The sequence below is a fragment of the Drosophila kikkawai genome, chromosome X (assembly GCF_030179895.1).
Source record: "Drosophila kikkawai strain 14028-0561.14 chromosome X, DkikHiC1v2, whole genome shotgun sequence".
NCBI classification, from domain to species: domain Eukaryota; kingdom Metazoa; phylum Arthropoda; class Insecta; order Diptera; family Drosophilidae; genus Drosophila; species Drosophila kikkawai.
In genome coordinates, this window is record NC_091733.1 from 29329843 (window position 1) to 29354822 (window position 24980).

The 24980-nt window shown below is 32.7% G+C and overlaps 3 protein-coding genes across 4 annotated transcripts in view; 1 reads left to right on the forward strand and 2 right to left on the reverse strand.

Moving 5' to 3' along the window:
• Positions 1 to 24980, forward strand: part of LOC138929245 (uncharacterized) — a 110191-nt gene that overhangs the window by 45140 nt on the left and 40071 nt on the right. Inside the window, exons 5-7 of the mRNA XM_070288581.1 lie at positions 5130 to 5257; positions 9981 to 10662; positions 11723 to 11951. Of these exons, the coding sequence (XP_070144682.1) occupies positions 10604 to 10662; positions 11723 to 11951 (288 nt within the window). The 5' untranslated portion in view covers positions 5130 to 5257; positions 9981 to 10603. The remainder of the gene's footprint in view (positions 1 to 5129; positions 5258 to 9980; positions 10663 to 11722; positions 11952 to 24980) is intronic.
• Positions 16230 to 24980, reverse strand: part of LOC138929065 (uncharacterized) — a 108216-nt gene continuing 99465 nt past the window's right edge. Inside the window, exon 6 of the mRNA XM_070287899.1 lies at positions 16230 to 16838. The gene's annotated coding sequence lies outside the window, so the exon portion shown is untranslated. The remainder of the gene's footprint in view (positions 16839 to 24980) is intronic.
• LOC108076032 (uncharacterized) lies at positions 17124 to 17973 on the reverse strand. 2 transcript variants are annotated; one of them, XM_070287896.1, is made up of 2 exons: positions 17955 to 17973; positions 17124 to 17905 (listed from the first exon to the last, which is right to left on the reverse strand). In XM_070287896.1, exon 2 carries the CDS (start codon positions 17867 to 17869, stop codon positions 17315 to 17317), a length of 555 nt encoding a protein of 184 aa, XP_070143997.1. In that variant the 5' UTR covers positions 17870 to 17905; positions 17955 to 17973; the 3' UTR covers positions 17124 to 17314. The 2 variants fall into 2 exon arrangements, with proteins under 2 accessions (XP_070143997.1, XP_070143998.1); XM_070287897.1 differs by having other exon boundaries at positions 17124 to 17891; positions 17955 to 17969.

Sequence of the window (24980 nt, forward strand, 5' to 3'; positions counted from 1 at the left end):
CCTCAGACACACACACACACTCTTACACACTCTTACACTTCAGCGGCTTACAGCTGACTGACTTGGTGGTGCGGGATCCTTAGTCTTTAGTCGCTGCTTCCCGGCACTGAGAACAAAAAGTAATTAATTATTATTAATATTAATATTAAGATTTTTACAGTTCATAAATTATTAAAAAATATTTTTCAAGGCCAAAAATGAAGCCATGAAATTCCAATAAAATCTTAAAAAATCATACAAATATTTTTACAGTCCGAAAAACATAAAATAATAGTTTTTAAAGTAAAAAACGATGTCATAAAAAACAAAATGAAATTATGAAAAATCATATAAATATTTTTACAGTTTAAAAAACATAAAAGTATATTTTTTAAGGTGAAAAATTAAGCCATAAAATATTAAATAAAATCTTTAAAAATCATATAAATATTTTTAAAGTCCAGAGATCATAAAATAATATTTTTTATGGCCAAAAATGAGGCCAAGAAATACCAATTAAAATTATAAAAAATCATAGAAATATTTTTACAGTCTAAATAACATTAAAAAATATTTTTTTTTAATTACAAATTATTTAATGAAACACCAAATAAAATCCTAAAAAATCATATTAATATTTTTACAGTTCAGAAAACATAAAATAATTTTTTTTAAGGCCAAAAATGAAGCCAAGAAATTCCAATTAAAATCTTAAAAAATTAAAGAAAACCTAGGAAGCCCAAAAAAGAGATTTATGGATCACAAAAAAAACTCGAAAGATCTTTAGAAGATCTAAAAACCCTTGTGTAAGCTTACTAATCTATTTTTTACAGCAGGGCAATTTTAAAAAATTAATATTCCAATAGGAAAAATTGATTTGGCCAGCAGCATCAGCAAATTGGCAAACCATTTTGATGATTTATTCCCAACAGTGTGGCTCTCGGTCTCAGCCTTGCCTTGGCTAGCTTGAAAGGGAATCGCTTTTGCCTTTTATGACTAAGTCAAATATGAAAGTAAGTTGCCAACAGCTCGCTGACTGAATGCCACGCCCTCCTCCTCGGTCTCCTCCTCCTCCTCGGTGAGATCCTTGGGATCCTTTGGAGCAAAAGGAGGCTTCCCCCCAGAGGGCAGAGAACAGGACAATTTGATTTATTGCCACTTAAAAGGCAACATTCAGTTTTCTTTCTCCTGTTCTCATTTTTTTCTCTTCTCTCTTTTTTTTTTGTTATTTTTGGGGGCCGGGGAAAATAAATAACACGTTTACACATCCAAATGAAGCAGCCGCAGAGGGTTGGGGGGGGGGAGGGTTAAATTGGGGCAGCCCCAAGTTCCAAAAGTTGTTGAGAGTCAGAATGGCGACGAGATTGTTAATAAGAATGCATATATTATGCCAACACCGACGCGTCACATGTGTGCGTCAAGGGGGAGGGATGGGGAGGGGTGGTTGGATGCCTTCTAAGGACCCACGCTTAACCCCCTATTGCCAGTGGGTATAATTAATCGCTCGCCCTTCTGACGCTGACGTAAACCTTCATTTTTTGGGTCTCTCGGGAAGTTGAGGAGAGGGAATCGATCACCGGAAATGCTGCCAAACAATCGATAGTCAAGAGCATAGAATTTAAATATCGATTTTTCATTGTTTATTTAATTTATTTTCATTTTAAATTAATTTTAAATTAATTAAGAACATAAAAAATACTAAAAAACAAAGAAATTTATTAAGGTTGGTAATTGTTGATGTAAGAAAATAATTAGCAATATATTTATCGCAATATATATCGATATTTTATATAAAGATTTACTTATAAATATAAGAAATAATTTTAATAAATATTTATATATTGATATATAATATCTACCTTAAGCTTAAAGTCATTCATAATTATCCCCCTTTCTTTTTTTTTGAAAGCCTAAATCATCGTCCAAACTAGACGATAGTCGATAGCAGACTATTTAAATATCGATTGGTCATCGTTTAATTAATTTATTTTGATTTTTAGTTATTCTAAAAACTCCCTAAAATATATTAAATAAATAGTAATCGATATTATATATAAATATCAACTAAATAAATATCATAAATAATATTAATAAATATATTTCTATATAGTTATAAATATCTCCCTTAAGCTCAAAGTCATTCATAATATCCCTCTTATATTTTTGTTTCGAAAGCCTTAAATCATCGTCAAATCTAGATACTGGCGATCAATGCTTGCCGCTTCATTGTAAAGCTCTTTTCATTTCTGATTATTTATTCATCCTATACGGGATTATATATGTAGAAAAATATATATACAACGAAATTTATTCAATGCAAAAACATTTTCCATTTCGCCCCGTCCATTTATATATGCTTATAATTTGCCATAAATTATTTTTATATGTTTCGGTTTAAACTAGAACACCAGAGAGGGGAAGGTGCAAAAAAAACATGGCACATAATTTTCGTACGCTTTAAAAACGCATTAAACTGCAATGGCAGCGAAAAAGAGAACATAAACGCGGACATAAACACGGTCGGAACAAACATGGCGAACCGGAAACGGAAACACCGCCAACCAACCAAGCAACCATCTTCCTCTGCCTGCCCGCGCCTTCGTGCTCATCACCCAGCAGGCTTGATTTCATTTGCGGAACACAAACACATGGATACATTCTGTTAACGTGGCCGAAATTGACCAAAATTTATGACCGCTGACCAATTTTTAAATAGCCAAACGCGCACCTGGGTCACACCTGCGCATAATGCGGTTAGTACAGAGCAATTGTTTAGGATTTTTCAAGGGGTAGCATCGGGGATTTGTGTGAATTGTTGGGGTGTAAAGTAATAATAACAAAATATATTGGGTAATTTCTAGAGCAAAACTAGTGGTCTAGAAATTCTCATACGTGTGCACTTATAATTCCCAAGTGGTTTTAACATTGCTGGAAGGAATTAGGGGTGCCGGTGTTAGGTTTATGGAGTAACGAGTACGTGTGTGTGGGTGTCAGGTTTGGGGAAATATATATGTGTGCTATTGAATACGTGCGTAAAGTAACTTAATATTTTTTTAAATTTAATATATAAGAAAAATTGCCCAAAATTGCTCAACAAATATTTTTCAGAGCTGTTAATATTTTTTAAAAGGTGCTGAAAATATCAAAAAATTATTTTACTAAAAACGGAAAATCTAACAAAAAACAAGTCATAATTTTAATAATTGCTAAAATAATGTATTTAATTCTTAAATTCAAATTTAAATTAAATTTTAAATTTGTTTAATTTAATGATAAAATTTAATTTCAATTATTGCCTAAATAATTTATTTAAAATTTTTTTTTTTAATTAAATGAGTATAATAATACATTTAAAAATTGCTTAAAATTATTATAAAGCTTTTTTTTATTAAAAAAAAAAACAACAAATTAAAAAATAGGCATAAATATAAAGATAATTTTTAAATAAAGTGTTTATTTTATTAAAAAAAAATAAACATTAGAAGTTTTAAAATTATAAAAATAAATTTATTTAAATTTTATAAAAATCCTACAATTAATTGTAAATTTAATCTTTTAAAAGCTAACTTTATGAAATTTTTCCTACAATTTTAATGAGTATTTTCTGGTCGTTATTTAAAGCCAAGAAAAACGTATAAAAACGCTGTTCGGAAAGAATTTTAATTAAAAAACATAAACTTCATTTGCTGTATGGCAGAGATTTGTTGCTGTGCGTGTTGATTTACTTGTGCCACGCCCCCCCATAAATACCTGCCACGCCTTCCCCCCACTCTTATTTGATTTTTATTATTTGCCATAGAATTTTAATTGAATTAGCCATTTAGCGTTCTTGGCTAATTTGCATGTTGTGTGTGTGGCCGAAAAACATTTGATGATGCAGCAGTGTGCAAATACATTTTTGGCGCATTTTTATGCACTTGCAGCTTAGTTTTTAGTTTAGTTTTTCGGGGTTAATGTTGCAATTAAATGAGTGCCGAGAACCGCAGGCCAAACAAAATAATTGGAAATGCTATATATGTATATATATGTGTGTGGGTGTGGGTGTGGGGGAGGGGGAGGGGAAAACCTACCCCAAAATCGAAACTACAAAAGCTGGCAGCACTTCAGTCTCTCTCCTTTTTTTATCGCATAATTATCAAGGCTGCCGCAGGGGCATCTCATTAAAATGCAGACAAATCAAATTTTCATTTGCAGCTTTTCCCCCCCGTTTTGCCTTTTGCAATTTTTCTCGCATTTTACCTCCCCCCCCCCTGCATTTTCATGTGCATTTTCCTACCCTAGAGGCGAAAGCGAAAAAAAAGGCCCCGCAAAAGTTACACATTTAACGAAATTATAATTTGTGCATGGAGTTGGTTTTAATTACACATTTCCTATCGCATCCGTTGCCCCGGCAAATTGATTCCTTTTGATTGCCCAAATCCCCAAGGGAAATGGCACACCCACACACACACACACAACAACAAAAAAACTGCAAAAAAAAGGGCACCGATCAGAGCCTCGAACCAAATCAAATTGAACTGAGCTGAATAACATTTATTTCCACCAGTCACAATGCTCTCCAAAAAACATTTTCAATATGGCCCTGGACAATAACAACAAAAACAACAACAGAAAAAAAAGAGAAGAAGGCACGGGCCAAAACAAAGTAATAACCAAAATGTTAGGGTCTCAAAAAAAAGGGAAAAGAAAATCATAGAAAAACGAAGAGTTTTGGGTTGAACAGAGGTAATACTCTAAGCATTTGGGGAATATTTGGGGAGATATATATTTATATATTTATTGTATTGCCTTTAAAAATTTATACATATATTTTTTAAAATTTATTTTGTACTAAATTTTTAGCTTAAATCATTTTTAAAGCTTTGATTTTAATTTATTTAAAGCTTAAACAATTAATACGAATTTTTGGGAATTTTTAAGGTAATTAAAATAATTAAAATAAATAAAATAATAAATTCAAATTAACCACTTGCTTGACACTATAATTCCCAACTAGTTTTAGCATTTTCTAAGTGGTAACCCAGCTGAAAGTGGAGGTCGAGTGGTAGAGTTAGTGTGCTGGTGTGGTGATGTTGTGGTGTGTTAGTGCTTAGTCCCTCCTAAAAGTGCTACTATTTGTTGTGCTTACGTGTACCTTCTTTGTATTGCAGCTCAGTGCCACGGATTAATTTCCTATTCGAGAGAGAAATAGAGCAAGCGAGCAGATATCACCGAAGACACTTTGAAATCAAAGAGAAACCAAGGATGCTGATCAACCCCAGGAGGATCCACGACAAATGTGAGTACACCAAATATTTATTTTCTTTTTTAGCATAAAGATTTCCTTAATTCTAGTATTAAGTGTAAATGGGAAATTACTTTTGGGGTAACTTATAACACTAATTTTAGCAATACAAAATATGAAAAAATTGAAGACAAGGCAAGCAGTTTCAAGTAAATTTCATTACTTAAATTAAATATATTTGTTTACCAATTTAAAACATTAAAAATGAAGCTAATTTTATTAGAAAAATCAGGAGCTGAATTATTTAATTAGGAAAACTAGCTTCTGAATGAAGTTAGGCTAATTTTTTTTATTGAATTTCGCGCTTTTTGTTAAATATTTTAGCTATAAGCTGATTTTTCTATTGAAATTCCCGCTTAATGTTAAATTATCAAGTTAAAGTCTTATAATTAATTTCCATATAGTTATTATTTCCAAATCTCCAAATTTTATGAATTTTTTTTATTATTTTTCCTGCCAAAGCCAAAGAGTGTTTTATACATTTACCAGCTGTTAGGGTAAAAAAACAAATGTAAAAAGCAAATATAAAAAATTCATAAAAGGGTTCGATATACGACCTGTTTTTCTTGCTGTTTATGAAGTGGAACTGCAAACTCAAACTCCATTTGCTTGGCCTCTGCTGTTCAGACAAATGTTTTCCCCCCAGTTTTCCCATACTTTTCACATCGAAGAGAGAGAGAGAAAAAAAAACAACGATTTTCCCCAGATGGGCAGCTGCCCCGCGGCCTTGTTTACCTGCCGCCTTATTAAATCAAATAAAAGGAGTTCCTTTGAATATTAAATAAGAAGCAAAGGTAAAGGTCAACCTTCGGCATATTACAAATTAAATAACAATAAGTCGGTTTCACATATTTTAACGAACATTAAATTTTTCCTCTAAATGAATATGGATTTTTACATTTTTTGTAATATTTGGAAGCTTATAAAATAAAATATTTAGTTTTTATACAGAATGCTAGGCATTAAGGCCTGCAGATTTATATATCTCAAATTTTCTTGGAGTTATTTTATATTATTTTTAATATTTGTAAATTTTAAAATATTTAAAATTTACTTGGCTTTATTTAAATTAATTTTTTAAGACTTTAAATATTTTATATATATTTTGTAAGACTTTTAAATCCGCTTATCTAATTTTTATACTTAATAAATTTTAATTTTAAAATATAATTTAATTATAATAATTTTTCTGAGATTTCCTGGAATATTATTAATATTTGAAGGCTTAATTTGTATTTTAATTATTTAATAATTACCTGGCCTTCTTAGGGGTATTTTTACTTAAAAAAACAAACCAAAAATCGTTCTTTCTTCTTTTTTAAAAATAAAAAAACTCGCTATTCTACTCTATTTCCTTTTCGAATATTATTTTCCTTTATAAAATATATGAATAAGAATATATATATATATAAATTCTCAATTTCCTTTAAAATTTGTAAATTTTTGTACATTTTCTTTAAAGTAATAATTTCTTGGACATCTTCTTGTTTTTTTTTCCCCTACAAATGTTGCTGCTTTTCATTTTTTTTTTTGCTTGCTTGCTCCTTGGAATGGCACTGCATTCCACAATAGTTAGAGAGCCATTTCCTAAGGCTGGAAGGCAATTAATCTGGGCAACAGCTGGTTGGGCTGTAATTACTTTTGTAGTCGCACCTGGCGGAGTGGGTGAGGAGTCGGGGCCGTCAACACTTTGTTTTTGCTTCAGTGAGCTGAAAAATTATGCCAAGCCAAGCCAAGAGCCCCCCTATACCTGGGCCTAATGACAAAAAAGTAATGGGAAAAGGCAGGTTTTATTTATCTATTTTTTTTTTAATTTTTAAATTTATATAAAATATAAATTAATATATAGATATTCAAGGCACAATAATATAGTATTTTACCTGCAATTTTAACTGAAAATTCATAGAAATATTCCACTTATTCAAGGGAAAATATATTTTAAAAATCATAAAAATAATTATTTCACTACCTTTCCTCTACAAAACCCTTGTTCCTGGACCAAGGTACTACTACTCCTCCTGACGAAAGCCTTGATTTGTGATGTTCATTATTCGGCAATGAACTCGAAGGCGTCTCGGCCATCGCTCACAAAATGCTGGGCAGTCTGGGATTGAGTGTTCTTTTTTTTTTGTTGTTGTGAAAAATCCAGGTGGAATTTCTCTCCCCCCTTGGGGATGGGGGTAAGCTGATGAACTCTGGAAAACTAATTAAAACACGTGGCAGCACACACACACACTGTCCGAGAATTGCACATGAATAAATGAGAAGCTGAGGCGAAAATAAAGCAAAAACCCCAAAAGCCAGCAACCGGCGACAATGACCTCCGCCAGACCCACACAACACACACAGGAAGAGAGAGTGTAAACTATTCGAGAGAGTGTGTGTTTTTGGGTCTAGAGTTGGAAATTCATAGCAAACCAATTAGAAAATATTAGAAACCCGAAACCAGAAACCCGAAACCCAGCAGGGATGAATTTATTATTCATTTTGGCTCTTGGGCAACTTGAAGTTATTTCTTTGTGGTCATTTGGCTAATTATCCAATATTTATTGCTGTAAATTTGAACAGGGGTTTGAGATTTTAACAAAGGCTATAAAAAACTTAATTAGTTAATAAATAATACTAAAAAAATAATAAAAACTTTGGAAATGTGAAAAATAAGACAGAGACCTTTTAAGGAAGTATAATTTTGATTTTTAAAGAATATTTTTTCTATATTTTTATTATTTAAAATATTACTAATAATATTTCTAAAAACCTTAAAAAGTTGTTTGCTTTTTTAAGGGCCTTTTTATATAGTAAAAAAACCGTAGTTATTTTTTTAGAAACTATTTCTTCTATATTTTTGTTGTTCACAAAATTACAAATACTATTTCTCACTCAACTTTTATTTAAACAATTTAAAATTAGTTATTATCATATATTTGTTTTATTAAAATTAAATAATAACAATTGTTTTCTATAAAAAACGCTATAGTTAAATAATTAAGCCCCTTAAAATGTGCAAAATTGGGCTATAAAATTGTATATCAAAATTAAAACCACTTTACTATGAATTTCAAAATCCTCAAAAATTGGTTTGACATTTAAAAACCTTTAAAAACTCCTAGGGATTTTTTAAGAATACGTTTTTCTTTAATTTTATTAACTAAACAAATTATAAAAAACATTTCTAAAAACCTTTAAAATGTTTCTCCTTTTTTTAGATACCTTTTCAGAAGGTTTAAAAAACCCTAGTAATTTTTGAAGAACACTTTTTTCAATATTTTTGTTGCTTAAAAAATTACAAATAATATTTTGCATCATTAAAATTTTTTATGCAGATTATGCAGATTTATTAACTGTAAAAAATCTTGCACAGAACAGTTTTCCGATTTAAAATTAATGCTCTTTCGGTCAAGTTATGATATTTTTAATTTAAAAAAAAATCAAGAAGTTTTTAAATATACAAAATCCGATTTTATAATACAAAATAATATTTTTCTAAGTGAAGGAATAATTTCCGACCCCATAAACCATATATATTCTTGATCAGCATTAAAATTCGAATCGTTTAAGCCATGTTTGGAGGAAATCAAATTTTGAGCCATTTTTGTGAAATTTGATAAGGGGTTACATCATTAAAATTCGCAAAAACTGACCAACATTTTTTTTTCTAACTAAGTATGCAGATTTGTTAACCTCATAAAAACTAACACAGAACAGTTTTTCGATTTAAAATTAATCCCTCGGAGAAGCCGTTGCTTAAATTCCTACCTATAATTAAAAAAAAAAAATTAACAAAAAATAGTATGTGCACCGCGAAAGTATGCAATTAAAAATGTTCTGCCCTTAAAATGCTGCATCTTTTGGGCTGAATTGCCTTTCTACCCAAATAATGGTGCATCTTTTGGGCTGAATTAATTAGCAACAAGCGAAAGTGCCAATACAAAGCATACTTTTACGCTGAAATTATACTGGGAACAGTTCACCTTCGCGCTGATGCTTTACTATGTTCGTCAGTTACGATTTTCTGGAAATTAAAGAGCAAAGATTGTCTTGCCTGTAATCAGATTTTATAATACAAAATAATATTTTTCTAAGTGAAGGAACCATTACCGACCCCATAAACCATATATATTCTTGATCAGCATTGAAATACGAATCGTTTAAGCCATGTTTTGGAGGAAATCAAATTTTGAGCCATTTTTGCGAAATGTGATAAGGGGTTACATCATTAAAATTAGCAAAAATGGCCCAAAATTTTGATTTCTTAAAATTTTAAATTTGGTTTGCAGTTTTTTTAAATTAATAAAAACTAACACAAAACTGCTTTCCGAATCGAAATTAATGCATTTTTGGCTTAGTTATGATATATTTTAATTGTTACCTGCAAGGGTATACAAACTTAGCTTTCTTTCTTGTTTTTTATTTGATTTATAATTCCTTTTTTCAATCACTGATAAAAATAAATAGCAAAAAACATAAAAATATTGATAAAAATGTAAAAATAAAAAGCAAAAAACATAAAAATAATCAGAAAAACATAAAAATTAATAATAATAAATAATATTAAACTAACATTACCCCATAACTAACCCTTTAAGTCACTACCCTAAGTTCCTAAAACGCTCAGCCTGCGTGGCTCTTCCTCATGTGAGGCCTCCTCGATTGCCAGTAATTAATACGCCTCTTTGTCACCGGCTTGTATTTCCTGTTTACCTTCTTTTTTTTTCAGTCTTGAATGGAGTTTCAATTTACTTGTCCCGCTGCCAACAGATTGATGGAGTCTGTGGGGCTGTGGATGACGTGGAACTGATGATGTGCTTGGGTGAGATGTCCTCCGAAAGGTCCTCTACTGCTCCTCCAGCTCCTGCTCCTCCCACTTCCATTCCCACTCCTGCTCCTGCTCCTGACAAATGACGTCTGCTTTGTCCTGCTCGCTGTAAATGCCGGAAATGCAAAGTGCAAAGCGGAAGTTGCTCATGTCACGCCGCAATGACGCTAAAATCGAGCGGAAAAATGGCGGACAAAACTGAGTTTCCGCTTCAAGCATTCGCTTATATAGATGTGGCATGTGGCATGTGCATTCCCTCTCTCTCTACCACTCCCCCCATTTATGTGTCAATTAAAACTAAGGCCGCGACAAATATCCTGCCCCCGAAGCCCGGGTTCCGCAAAAAGCTGGAAGCTGCAAGCCAAACAAATAAAATTACAAAATATCGCACATAAAAGCGTCAAACAAAAACAGTTTTGCAGTTCGCACAGCTCCCCCCGCACACTAACCAACCGAAAACCAGACCAATTCGAGAAATGTAACCAACTTGCTCCCGCTTCCCAGTTTTATATAGTGAGACGGGAATGGTGTTGGCATCGCGCCGGAAATACTCTTTAAATGTATGGAAAACTTGGGAGATGGGGTGAGTGGATATTAGGAGTTTTTCTTAAATATATATTTCTTTCTAAAAAATTTAAAGAGATTTATAAATATATATTATTATAATTTATTATAAAATTTGAAAGTATTTCTTATAGTTTGAATTTTTAAATTGAATTTTTTATATATTTTTTTAGAATATTTTATAAAATATATATAAAATATATAATATATTATAATTATTTTTTATAGTTTGAATTTTTCAATTTAACATTTTCTATTTTCATTTATAAATAATATAAATATAAATTTAAATTAAATTAAAAATGACTATTAAATTATTAAATTAAAAAATTACATATATGAATTCCCAATTTCCTTTAAAATCTGAAAATATTTCTCATAGTTTTAATTTGTGTATTAATAATTTTCCATGTTTTTTTAGAATTTTATATTGCCTTTTAAAAATATAATTTAAATAATAAATATATAAATTCCTAATTTCCTTTTTATACGTATTTTTTATAGTTTACATTTTTAATAAAATTTTTTAGAATATTATATTCTTTTCTAAAAAATATAAATTAAATAATAAATATATAAACCCTCAATTTCTTTTAAAATTTGGAAGTATTTCTTATAGCTTGAATTTTTAAATTGAATATTTTATATTTAAAGAATTAAATATATAAATTCTCAAATTCCCTTAATTTATATTTTAATATTAAATATTTTTCTCTTTTAAGAATAATATATTCCTTTCGAAAATAAATAAATACATGTATAAATTCCCAATTTTCTTAAAAATTAAAAAATTCTTCTATAGTTTTCCTTTCCTTTAGACTATTATTTTTGTATAAAACATAAATTGTTTCCTAGCTCGCAGCTGATTCTCCTTTTTTTTGAGCAATTCTTTGCTTCTCTTTTCCTTTTGAAATGCCTTCGAAATCCTTCAATTTTTAATGCACTTTTTACTTTCTTTTTTCGATCTTCGACCTGCTGCACTTTTGCCGAAACCTTTTTGGCACTGAGAGCATTCAACAAGCCGCACTTCTGGGTTTGCTTCTTCAATAACCGCCTTTTATTTTCGTTTTCCCTTTTAGCCAAGCCGCCCCCCGAAAAAAAAACTCCCAATCGCAATCCCTAACACCATGTCCTGGCGGAGAAGCCCCTGCGCCCCTCTTGACCACAGCGACCAGTGCGACCACGATGCGCGGTGCATTAAAACGGAAGCGGAAACTAAAAGCAGTTATATTCTGTGCACTTACATGCGAGAGAAGCAGTCAGCCAGCCGTTTCACCTGGTTATGGAAGGGTATATCTGGTTTATAAGGTGAGTGAAATCAATGATAATAATAATAGGAAAATTATATATATTTATTTATATTTTAATTCAATTTTAAATTAATTTTTAAATATACATTTTTCAAATATTTTTTCTAGATTGATTAATATGAAATATATAACAGTTATAACAGTTAGTTGTTAGTTAAAAGCAAATTTATTATAAGAAAATTATATATATATTCATTTATATTTTATTATAAATTTAAATTAATTTTTAAATATATATTTTCTGGATTGCTTAATATAAAATATATAACAGTTATAACAGTTGATTGTTAGTTAAAAACAAAATTATTATAGGAAAATTATATATTTTAATTTATATTATATAAAATTTTAAATTATTATTTTTTATATAAATTAAATATATATTTTCGGAATTGATTAATATGAAATATATAACAGTTATAACAGTTAGTTGTTGGTTAAAAAAGCAAAGTTTCGTTTTCAAATAACATTGTTTTCTTGTTGTCCAGTTTTATAAAAAATAAATAAAATTATAAACAATTTAATTGAATATTTCCAAGTATAAAATATGGTAAATTATTTCTATTTATATTATATATTATATTTTTGATATTAATATTTCCCAATTAATTTAATAATTTCTTAATTTTTATTTATGGCTTATCTTTTAAATCAATTATTTAATTAATCATTACACGGTATTCCGAAGTCGTAACCCTCAACCTGATGGTACTTTCCCATTTTTTGTTGCACTTTATATCAGAGATTTTCTTTGGCTATTGATGGGTGCAACATTTTTGGCTGGACCAAAGCGTTTAGTACGTTTTTTTTTTTTGTTTTTTTGTATTTTTCTTATACCTTTTTGTTAAGGGACAGTTTTGTTTGCTCTGCCTTGACTTGATGCGTGTGTATATGTGGCTTGTTTTAGATTTTCCCGTTGTTATGCTTTTTCCCCTTGGTCGAATTTTTGTTTGTTTTGCAATTTGTGCAACTAAAAAGCATTCACTTTTGAACTTTATCAGTGGGAGAGGTGGCGCTGAAAGGGGGGAACTCCCTCAGCGCTGCCTTCAGCGAGTGTTTTTTTTTTTTAGAAATTCGTTTATTTGTTGTAGAAAGAAAGAGAGAGGAGAGTCAAGGAATCTATACTTTTTTTAATTAAGTTACATTGTTTTCTTTCAATTTTAAATTACATATTAACAGGAAGAGGTCAGCTGACGTATAAAATATATAATTAAATGTATTAAAATTATTAGTTAACAAATAATTATAAAATCTAAAAAATATATTTGTTTTTAACGATTTAAAATTATTAAAGTGGTTACTTTTGAAGTAAAATTAAGTAAAGAGAAACAAAAAAAAAAGAAGGCACACAGAGCCAGGAGGCTGTGAGAAATCCTTTCGTGACGCAGGAGGAGGAGGGTTCTGGGGCGGAATTAAATATGCGACTCATGTAGACGCTTTACCCGGTTTGCTGTTGTTTTTGTTTCGTTTTTTTTTTTTTTATTGCCAGTATTTATTTATTTTATGTGCGCGACTGTGCGTGCATTTGCTGGACAGAAGGGGACTCCCCAAAATTAAAAAAAAAGGGTGAACAAAAACTGAATTAAATGCGTATTGCATACATTTCTGGGTCATTTAGGAGGATCCCCAGAGAAAACATTGGCCACCGGAAAGGGATACGATTCGGACCTGACCTTAGGAAGGACCATTGCGTAGCAGGATGCCTTCTGCTTTACATTCTTTTCTGTCTTTTTTCGTTTTGGGAATATCCCCATAAATCAAAGGAGCATTCTGAGACGGCTTACGATTCCAAAACAGCTGAAAAACCGGTTAAAGTAATTTTAAAATTTACGCAAATTTTTATATACGCTTAATTTTATATATTTTTTCGATTTTGTTTCAGTCAAGTTAAAGATTTTCGAAATTTTAATTTTTTCTCAAAATTTTGACTTTTTTTTTTAAATTTAATTACAGCAAACTGCCAGCAGTGGCTCCTCCGAGGGATCCTCGCCAGCTGCCGGCTCCAGCTGAGCAGGGATACGGCGGAGCAGGATTTCGGCGGCGGAGCAGGGCGGCTGCAGCAGAGCAGGGATACGGCGGAGCAGGGATTTCGGCGGCGGAGCAGGGCGGCTGGGATGACAGACCTCAACCCGATGGCAGTGGAGGAGGGTGATCGGATCTTGGCTCCGGGCTAGTTACACTTTAAATATGTAAATGTAATTGAAGGAACACACAAATATGAATCAATAAAAGAACGTGAAATCCATGTGAAAGGTTTGTTGAAGTCGGCATTTATCTGGGGGCCTTGGATAGTTTTTCTGAATTTTTAAAATTTTTTTTCAGATTTTTTAGAATTTTTTAGAATTTTTTTAGAATTTAAAAATTGTTTTAAATATTTTAACTGCCAAATTTGAATTTGAATTTAACGACGATCAGTTTCAGTGTGCCCAGGTGCAGTTGTAAAATAACATCTAAATTTGGATTCAAAAGGTTTGAGTCTCCGCTTTCTTGCGCCGGCTCCAAAATGGTTTGAAACTTGGACTTTTTATAACAGTTTATACCAGTTTTCAGTTGCTTGCTGCTGGTTTCTGTTCGCCTGTTACCCCAATTTGGGAAACGGGCAATTTGCATGGAAATTTTTGGAAATTTGGATGGGCTGCTGTAGGGATGTTGTTGTAAAGGGGTTGTTGTTGCCATCAAGTGGTTGTTGCCGGCAGAAAAAAGGTATAAATGCATAAAATGGAATATAACAGTTTATACCAATTATTATTTTTGCCCAAAAGTTTTTATAACAGTTTATACCAGTTTTCAGTTGCTTGCTGCTGGTTTCTGTTCGCCTGTTACCCCAGTTTGGGAAGCGGCCAAATTTTAGGAATTGCATCAGTGATGCTCATCTGCATCAGTGATGCTCATCTGGCTATATTTCAGTATTGGGTGTGCGAAAAATCGGGCTTTATATCAGTGATGCTCATGTGCATCAGTGATGCTCATCTGGCTATATATTGCGATATTGGGAGGCAATATATGGCAATATTGGGAGGCATCAGTGATGCTCATGTGCATCAGTGATGCTCATCTGGCTATATATTGCGATATTGGGAGGCAATATATTGCAATATTGGGAGGCATCAGTGATGCTCATGTGCATCAGTGATGCTCATCTGGCTATATATTGCAATATTGGGAGGCAATATATTGCAATATTAAGAGGCATCAGTGATGCTCATTTGCATCAGTGATGCTCATCTGGCTATATATTGCAATATTGGGAGGCAATATATAGCCAGATGAGCATCACTGATGCACATGAGCATCACTGATGCCTCCCAATATTGCAATATATTGCCTCCCAATATTGCAATATATAGCCAGATGAGCATCACTGATGCACATGAGCATCACTGATGCCTCCCAATATTGCAATATATTGCCTCCCAATATTGCAATATATAGCCAGATGAGCATCACTGATGCACATGAGCATCACTGATGCCTCTTAATATTGCAATATATTGCCTCCCAATATTGCAATATATAGCCAGATGAGCATCACTGATGCACATGAGCATCACTGATATAAAGCCCGATTTTTCGCACACCCAATACTGAAATATAGCCAGATGAGCATCACTGATGCAGATGAGCATCACTGATGCAATTCCTAAAATTTGGCCGCTTCCCAAACTGGGGTAACAGGCGAACAGAAACCAGCAGCAAGCAACTGAAAACTGGTATAAACTGTTATAAAAACTTTTGGGCAAAAATAATAATTGGTATAAACTGTTATATTCCATTTTATGCATTTATACCTTTTTTCTGCCGGCAACAACCACTTGATGGCAACAACAACCCCTTTACAACAACATCCCTACAGCAGCCCATCCAAATTTCCAAAAATTTCCATGCAAATTGCCCGTTTCCCAAATTGGGGTAACAGGCGAACAGAAATCAGCAGCAAGCAACTGAAAACTGGTATAAACTGTTATAAAAAGTCCAAGTTTCAAACCATTTTGGAGCCGGCGCAAGAAAGCGGAGACTCAAACCTTTTGAATCCAAATTTAGATGTTATTTTACAACTGCACCTGGGCACACTGAAACTGATCGTCGTTAAATTCAAATTCAAATTTGGCAGTTAAAATATTTAAAACAATTTTTAAATTCTAAAAAAATTCTAAAAAATTCTAAAAAATCTGAAAAAAATTCAGAAAAACTATCCAAGGCCCCCAAATAAATGCCGACTTCAACAAACCTTTCACATGGATTTCACGTTCTTTTATTGATTCATATTTGTGTGTTCCTTCAATTACATTTACATATTTAAATTGTAACTACCCCGGAGCCAAGATCCGATCACCCTCCTCCACTGCCATCGGGTTGAGGTCTGTCATCCCAGCAGCCCTGCTCCGCCGCCGAAATCCCTGCTCCGCCGTATCCCTGCTCTGCTGCAGCCGCCCTGCTCCGCCGCCGAAATCCCTGCTCCGCCGCCGAAATCCCTGCTCCGCCGTATCCCTGTTTTGCTGCAGCCGCCCTGCTCCGCCGCCAAAATCCCTGCTCCGCCGAAATCCCTGCTCCGCCGCAGCCCTGCTCCGCCGCAGCAACCGCAGCAGCCGTAGCCGCCGTTGCAGCCGTAGTCGCCGCTGCAGCCGTAGTCGCCGCCGCAGCCATAGCCGCCGCCGCAGCCGCCGCAGCAGCCCTGCTCCGCCGCCGCCCTGCTCCTGCTCCTGCTCCTGCAGCAGCCCTGATCCGCCGCCGAATCCCTGCTCCGCCGCCGAAATCCTGCTCCGCCGTATCCCTGCTCAGCTGGAGCCGGCGTCTGGCAAGGATCCCTTGGAGAAGCTACTGCTGGCAGCAGGCTGGAGCCGGCGGCTGGCGTGGATCCCTCGGAGAAGCTACTGCTGGCAGTTTGCTGTAATTAAATTTAAAAAAAAGGTCAACATTTTGAGGAAAAATTCAAATTTCGAAAATCTTTAACAGAACAGCTTTCCGAATTGAATTCCATGCGAGTTATGAATTTTCAAAAATGTTTATTTCCCCCAAAAATTATCACTTTAAATCGCACCCATTTTTTTTCCCGCAATATTACTTTAAATATTTTTTTTAAATGTTGGGTAAGTATTAAGGCAAAACTGCAGTTTTACTAAGCTTAACCCTTTAACCCTTATCCCTTTAACCCAATTCTTATCGCAATCAATAAAAATATTAGAAACTACTTTAATTTAATAATTGTTTTGCTGTTGCCGATCTTTTTCGTATCGAGGGATGACACATTTACAGTTTTGATTGGTTTTATCGTTAATCGATTGTTATAGATTGTTATATAAAGTATAGAATATGTATATATGTATACATATATGGATCCGCCGCCGCGCTGATTGCCCCTGGTTAACGTCTGCGTCGACTGGCGGATCTCCGCTGATCATTAAAAACCTCAACCGTAGCCAGGTTGTTTCCAAAGTAATTGTAGAAACGCTGCTCTGACAGGATGTATTGCAAAGCCCTGGTGCGCCTCAGAATCTTGAAGGTGAGCATCACGGCAAGCCCCAATTGAGCGAAATAGCAGAGATCCTGGTGCAAAAACATTGTCAGTCTGGGATAAGACTTCAGACATCTTACTCCCAGGGTAGTGTTGATCATGGTACGCCGGATGACATCTAAGAGCACATGAAACTGCTCCCAAAGGATGGCGACCAGCACCTGGGAGGCAATATATATGCAAACAAGTTCCAGGAGTAAACGCCACAGCTTCTGTATCGGCGGATATCTCATGATCCGCACATGGTGCATTACAATGACCGTGGAAAGCACAAATAGAGCGGCCGGTAAATCGGGTACATACTTCAGGGGCATCACATTGATGCCGGCCAAGTAGAGACCCAAGGATCCAATGCAGCCAGCCACCAGCTCCGTCACATCGTAGGTTCCGCGGACAATCAGCATCTTGTCTTTGTTTGTTTATGTTCTATAAATATATTTCTGGTTTTTATATATATAAACCTGAACTTGACTTGGATGTTTGTGTTACCTGTAGAATGGTTGGTTGGGTACTGATGGGGTAACGTTTCAGGTTGCCAAGTTTCAAGTTGCGATTGACACTAAACTCCTAGCTCCTGAGTTCAGGTTAGAAAAACTAACTCGGAGCAGATTTCTGAATCGAATTTCAGGCACTTTTGGCTTCCTTTCTTGTTCTTAATTTGCAGTGTTTCCGAGGGGCCAAAGTTTTTATTATTCTAATTTTTTTTTAAGCTTCCCGCGACCCTGGAAACTTAACCGCAAACTATTTAAGGTAAATGCGATAACAATACATATTTATGCAGAGAAATAAAAATAAACCCCGAAGGCAAACAACCGGGAAAACAAGTTGAAGAACAAAATCAACAACAAATTGAAGAATGCTAAATGCAAATAAAGAACACAAATAAAAATAAAATAAGAAACACACGCAGGCGAAAAGGAAGCGGGGGAAAAAGTATATACGGAAAAGAGCAAACTTGTCGTGGGTTAATGAAGCCCACGGGGCGGGGGGTTGGTTTCTGCACAGGTGTGGCACGCGTGGGGTTGGCCACTCAGGTGTGAAATTTTATTGAGTTGAAATACGAAATATATGCAAATTGCGAAATAATTTAATGACGCGTTTAATTGGGTTTTTAGCGAGGAAGCAAGAGCGAGAGCGAGAGCGTTTTCAAGAAAACGCTCGGCAAGAGCTCGAGAAGTTTTCCCCTTCCCCTTCCTCATCATCATCATCATCCTTCGAGAAGGATTGTTTGGGGCTGATTGGAAAAGTTTCTTTTTTTTTTCGTTCTCTCTCTCCGCCGAATCAATTGAAATTGAGCGCTAATAAGAATTTGATGTGCGGAGGGAGTGGCTGTAGCTGTGATTTTGTAAAAAAGCCAGTCAAAGTTTTATCATTATCATGGCTACGTGAAAATCTTCAGAAATGGCAGCACAGGTAAGGAGCAGTTCTTAAAAAGAGATATACAATTGCCAGAAATTCATTTCACATTTCATTTGCCTAAGAGGTACACACAGGTAGAGAAAATTTCCAAGTTCTGAGAGATTTTTCAATGAAAATAAATATTTAAAATAAAATTTGAATTATATTTTAACTCCCAAACCCAAGAATTAAAATTAAAATTGTTTATTTAATATAAAAACCCTTCCTAAACTAATATAATTATATAAATTAAGTACTATTTCCTGTGCATTTTAATTAAAACTAAGTGAGGCATCGTTTTTCATTAACTTAAAACGGCCACTAAGTACAGTTGCTGCCAAAAGTTACTGCCATATTCATAAGTTAAACCAAAAAAAAAAATGAGACAGGGAAAACCGCAGTATAAACCAACTTTTTCCGCTTTCAGTAAGCAGCAGCAGCTGCTCTTTTTTTTCTTTTCTTTGAGGTTCAAGGTGTGGCAGGTGACAGACTCATCAGCGGAGCAACAGCCGAGGAGCAGCAGCCAACCCCATACATGTTGCTCCACTCGCCATTGAACCAAAGTTACACTTTTCGTTGACGATTTTTTATTTGTCAACGCCAAGGTACAGTGATGTCTGCGTAAAATAAATAAAACACTAGCAAACTAAATACTACATAAAAAAATATAAAATGCCCGTTTAGGTTTTCGTAAAAGTCTCAAGATCAAGCTTAAAAAAGTTAAATATAAATAAGCCTTTTAAATATTTAAAAAAATATATTTTTTATATAAATTTGATAAGGGGTTACATCATTAAAATTTTTGATTTTGATAAAAAGTATGAAGTATGCAGATTTATTAACTGTAGAAAATCTTGCACAGAACAGTTTTCCGATTTAAAATTAATGCTCTTTTGGCCAAGTTATGATATTTTTAATTTTAAAAAAATCAAGAAGTTTTTTAATATAAAAAATCAGATTTTATATTATAATACAAAATAATATTTTTTCAAGTGAAGGAGTCATTTCCGACCCCATAAACCGTATATATTCTTGATCAGCACTAAAATACGAATCGTTTAAGCCATGTTTGGAGGAAATCAAATTTTGAGCCATTTTTGAGAAATTTGATAAGGGGTTACATCATTAAAATTCTCAAAAATTGACCAAAATTTTTTTTTCTAACTAAGTATGCAGATTTGTTAACATCATAAAAACTAACACAGAACAGTTTTCCGATTTAAAATTAATGCATTTTTGGCAGAGTTATGATATTTTTTAATATAAAAAATCCGATTTTATATTACAAAATAATATTTTTCTAAGTGAAGGAGTCATTTCCGACCCCATAAACCATATATATTCTTGATCAGCATTAAAATACGAATCGTTTAAGCCATGTTTGGAGGAAATCAAATTTTGAGCCATTTTTTCAAAATGTGATAAGGGGTTACATCATTAAAATTAGCAAAAATGGCCAAAAATTTTGATTTCTTAAAATTTTAAATTTGGTATGCAGTTTTTTTAAATTAATAAAAACTAACACAAAACTGCTTTCCGAATCGAAATTAATGCATTTTTGGCTTAGTTATAATATATTTTAATATTTTTAATTGGGTATACAAACTTTGGCTGGCCAAAGTTAGCTTTCTTTCTTGTTTTAAGTACTTTTTATATATTTTTTAAAACTACTTCTTATATATTTTTAATATTTGTATATATTTAAAATAAGGACTTTTATAAATATTTTTAAGAAATCTTTCTTTTATTCTTTTTTTTTTTTTGTTAATGTTAAAAATAAATTTATATATATTTTTAAAATAAATTTATATATATTTTTATAAATAAATAAAGTATATTTAAGATTTTTTATATAAATAAATAAAATATATTTCATATTTTTATTATAATAAAATATATTTAAAAAGAATATAAGAAATATTTTCTTAAAATATTTAAAAAAGTACTTTTCTTAAATATAAAAATTTTTTAAATATATAAAAAGTATGTGTAAAATATATATACAAAAATATATTTAAATATATTTCAAAAATAAATAAAATATATGTTTAAAAATATATATTTAACTATCTAAATAATGTAATATTTATATTTCACTTACCTTCACTGCTTCCTAGGCCAGCAGCTTGTGGCTTTATGTTCCTCGGTGGTAGAGGGGAGGGAGAAGGAGGAGGCGGTCTAACTGGCAGGTGGTTTAGACACTCGCATCCCCAGCTGAGCCACATCAATCGCCTGGGCAGCCCTGACAAGGCCAAGAAGTTGTCTTCGGGAGTCGAAGAAGTGGCACTGCCAGTGGCGAAGGCGAAATGTTGGGGTTTTTTCTGGCGCTGCTGCCGTTCGTTCGTTTGGTTTTCTTTTTTTTTTTATGACGCGCAGGCACGGCCATTATAAATTATTATTCATGAGCGGATGCGGATATTGAAAAGTTTCACTTTGTTCCACACCTCTCGCTCCCTCCATTGGCCACCAGCAGCAGTTCAGCAGTTCTGTCTTCATTTCAATTTTAACATCGTCGTCGCCTTGTCTTGTTGTTGTCTCGTACCCTGGAAATATTATTATTATTTTGGAAATATTATATTTGGAAATAGTTTCTTTAAACTTTCTTTAAAAAATGTAATAAATAATTATGAATATAGTTCTAATATCGATAACGTAAGAAATACCTCAAAACAAATTTAAGGGGTTATCCGGGTTTAGAACCACAAAAAAAGGCCCATTTTCCAGAATTTTTTTTTAAAGATCCTATGACAATTTTGCAAATTTCATTTATTCTACATTAATACATAAGGTTTGAACTAAATTCTGTAAAATTTTGAACAAGAAATATTTACAAATGAGCCGTTGAGGAAGGGTTGAACTTAACCCTAAAAAAAATTATGTCCTTGCGGTAGGCAGGATTTCTTCGTCAATTTTGATCAGAAATCAAAAAACCAAACTTTTTCTGTTAGCTTATGTGTCTGGCTTGTCTTTGAACGAAGGATTTTTTAAAAAATTAAAAATTGAATTTTTGGGAGCGTTTTTGATGAAAAATGTCACTTTTTACGTCAATTTTGGCCATATTTTGGGTTATAAAATCGGTTCTAATTGAAGATATAAAAAATCCTTCGTTCAGAGACAAGAAAAACATGTCTAGAAGAAGTGTGGAAAATCTGAAGTCGATCGGTCCTGTAGTTTTCGAGAAATCTTGACTACCGACTTCAAGAAAGTGGTTTTGAGAAAAACGCGTTTAAAGTTTTAATTTCCAGTTGTGACTCATACGACGCGCTGGGCTTCAAATTTCCCCCATTTCTACAGGTTTGCTTCGATCGACTTGAAATTTTCGGACAACATTCCTGACACTTTGTACTATTATATAAAAAAGTTTGAAAAAAAAGCATTTTTTGAAATTTCAAAACCCGGATAACCCCTTAAATAAAATATAAGGCCTTATTTTTGATTAAAAGTATAATATAAATATTTATAAATAATATAAAAATATATTTTTTTAAGCATAATAATACAACATTTACGATAAAAAACTCTGTAATACATATATAAAATATGTAAATTAACTATAAAGCCTTATTTTTAATCGAAAAAATATATAAAAACAAATATATAAAAATATAAAAATATATTTAGTAGTACGTGTATGATTAAAACCCCTTGTAACTGTAAAAATGTAAATAAAATATGAAACCTTATTTAAAATAAAAACCTTACCCCGTTTTTTTCTAATTTCCCAATTTAAATCCTTTAGGAAAATCCTTTTTCGATCCTTTTTCTAGGGTATTTGAATCTTAGCTCGGCTTGTTCTTGTTTTTTTTTCTGGTCTTCTACATTTCAGTTTTCCCCGTCAGTTTTCCTTCATCTCTTTCCCGGTTGTTTTTCATTTTTTGTTTTTTTTTTTTGTGTTTGGCTCTGCGCGTGTTATTTGGAAATTAGATTTGTGCACGTTTCTTGTTTTGTATTTCCGTTTATCGGCATTTTTCCAGCTTCATCTTGGTCTGCCTCTGCTTTTCTTATATATATTCCTTTTTTTTTTGGGTTATATTTGTGGGCCAGGCTCCTTTTTTTAGTTGTTGTCTATGTGTAGCTGTCGCTCTTTCTTTTCCACACAAAGATTTGTTGTTGTTCGCAGAGTCTTTGATTCCGCTGCTGCTTTTCCGAAGGAAAATCGAGGCCAAAAAGCTGGCGTTGCAGGTTGTGTCAGGGGGCAGTTATGATCCAATATTCGTGGCTATAATTGAATTAGATGAGAGGCAAATAACAATGGCAGTGCTGGCAGCTACATTCAAATTGGAAGGCTGACAGGGCAGGACATTCAGACGTGGCAAAGAAATATAAGTTTTAAGGTATATTTTCAGAACTTGAAGATCAAGGAACCTAAAATATATTTTAGGTAATTTTTAAAATATTTTTCAAACAGTTTTCTTGGAGTTTTAGGGTTTCTACTTATTGTTTACTTGGAAAACTCTGCACTGTCTAACTTACATCTCACTTCGCTGCTCCACAAAATCCCCAAAAAGGAATCAATCTCACCACCAGGAATCCAAAATCCAAGCCCACAATTCCGTTTGTGTGAGCGAGGCTTCTGCCATGTTGTTTCGCATCCACCAGCTTGCATTTCAATTTCAGTTTTGAATTGGGCTTAGCGTCAAGTTATTGTCATAGACCTGAATGCATTCCATGTCCACATATGCAACGGGCTCTGGCTCTGGATTTCTTATTTATTCAAGACGAGGCTCAGCCCCTCGGATGAGCCACTGTCCTGCATCTCGTAAATGTATCTTGTATCTCGTATCTTGTATCTGTATCTCTCTGGCATATCTCTGTGTGTCCGTGTCTATTATCTGTATCCGCATTCTCGTCTGCCTGGGGATTTCCCCCTTTTAAAATTGATATTCCATTGACGTTTTTGGCGGCCTCAGTTTCAGTTTCAGTTTCAGTCTCCGTTACAGTTACAGTTCTCGAGTAGCCCCTGGGCTGAATTCAACTTATTTATGTGCTCGTTTACAACTTTTGCAGCTATATATATATATTATATATATATAGATAGACCGCATTGATTGAAACAAACTTTCGCTTTGTAGCGGCGGAATCGCACAGTTTGATTAGCCTCATTGAGTGACGTGCGAACTTTTTAATCAAACTTCGTGGGGTTGTCAGGGCAGGAACTGAGGCAATTAAGACATTTTCCACCCTCACTACTTTGGCTTGGCTTCGCTTTTCCCTTTTCTATTATCTATATTCTATGCTTTACTATTTTCTGTCTTTTATTTTCAATCTTCTACTTTCAGTCTGCTATTTTCTGTATTTTATTTTCTGTGTTTTACATTCTCAATTCCCTGTTTACCAGCCTTTTTGAACCTGATCTAATTTAAATGAGAGCTCAGCGCTTAGCATGGAGCGCATTAAATCTCATACGGCAAACCGGATATGGGCTTTTTTTATGGCAGTCAAGGCACCCCAAACCCTGGAAAAAAATACACTGAGAAAATACTACGGAAAACAGCTAAAAAAAAAATAATTCTGGCAAGTTTATAAGAGGCTACAAAGAACTTTTCCATAAAAAAATATATATAGTTATATTAAAATATATACTAAAATCCAAAAAAAAAGTTTTGAATCATTAAAAATTAAATTAAAAATTTAAATTTAAAATATAATAATTTATATTTCATAATTTATAATTTTATAATATATTTCTTTTTAAAAGAAACAAACAGAAACTAAATATAAATGCTTTTAAAATTAATTCAAATAATAAACAATTGAAAAATAATAAAAAACTAGATTTTATAATAAAAATAATATTAAAAAAAATAAAACTAAAATAAAAATTGACCTATACTAATTTTAAAATATTTTTATTTTTCAAGAAACAAACAGAAATTAAATATAAATGATTTTACAAATTAATTAAAATAATTAGTTTGTAAAACACCAAAAAAAAATGTATTCTAAAATAAAAACAATATTAAAAAAATCATTTTAAAATAAATAATAAAATATACCAATTTTATAATGTTTTTATTTTTAAGAGAAACAATTAAAAAGTTCAAATAAAAGCTTTTAAAAATTAATGTAAATAATAAATAAGTAAAAAACAAAAGAAATATATAGGAAAGTCTTTAA

Bases quoted from the DNA above. Each gene is read 5' to 3' on its own strand.
- LOC108076032 (XM_070287896.1), bottom strand. From the start codon at position 17,869: ATGCTGATTGTCCGCGGAACCTACGATGTGACGGAGCTGGTGGCTGGC.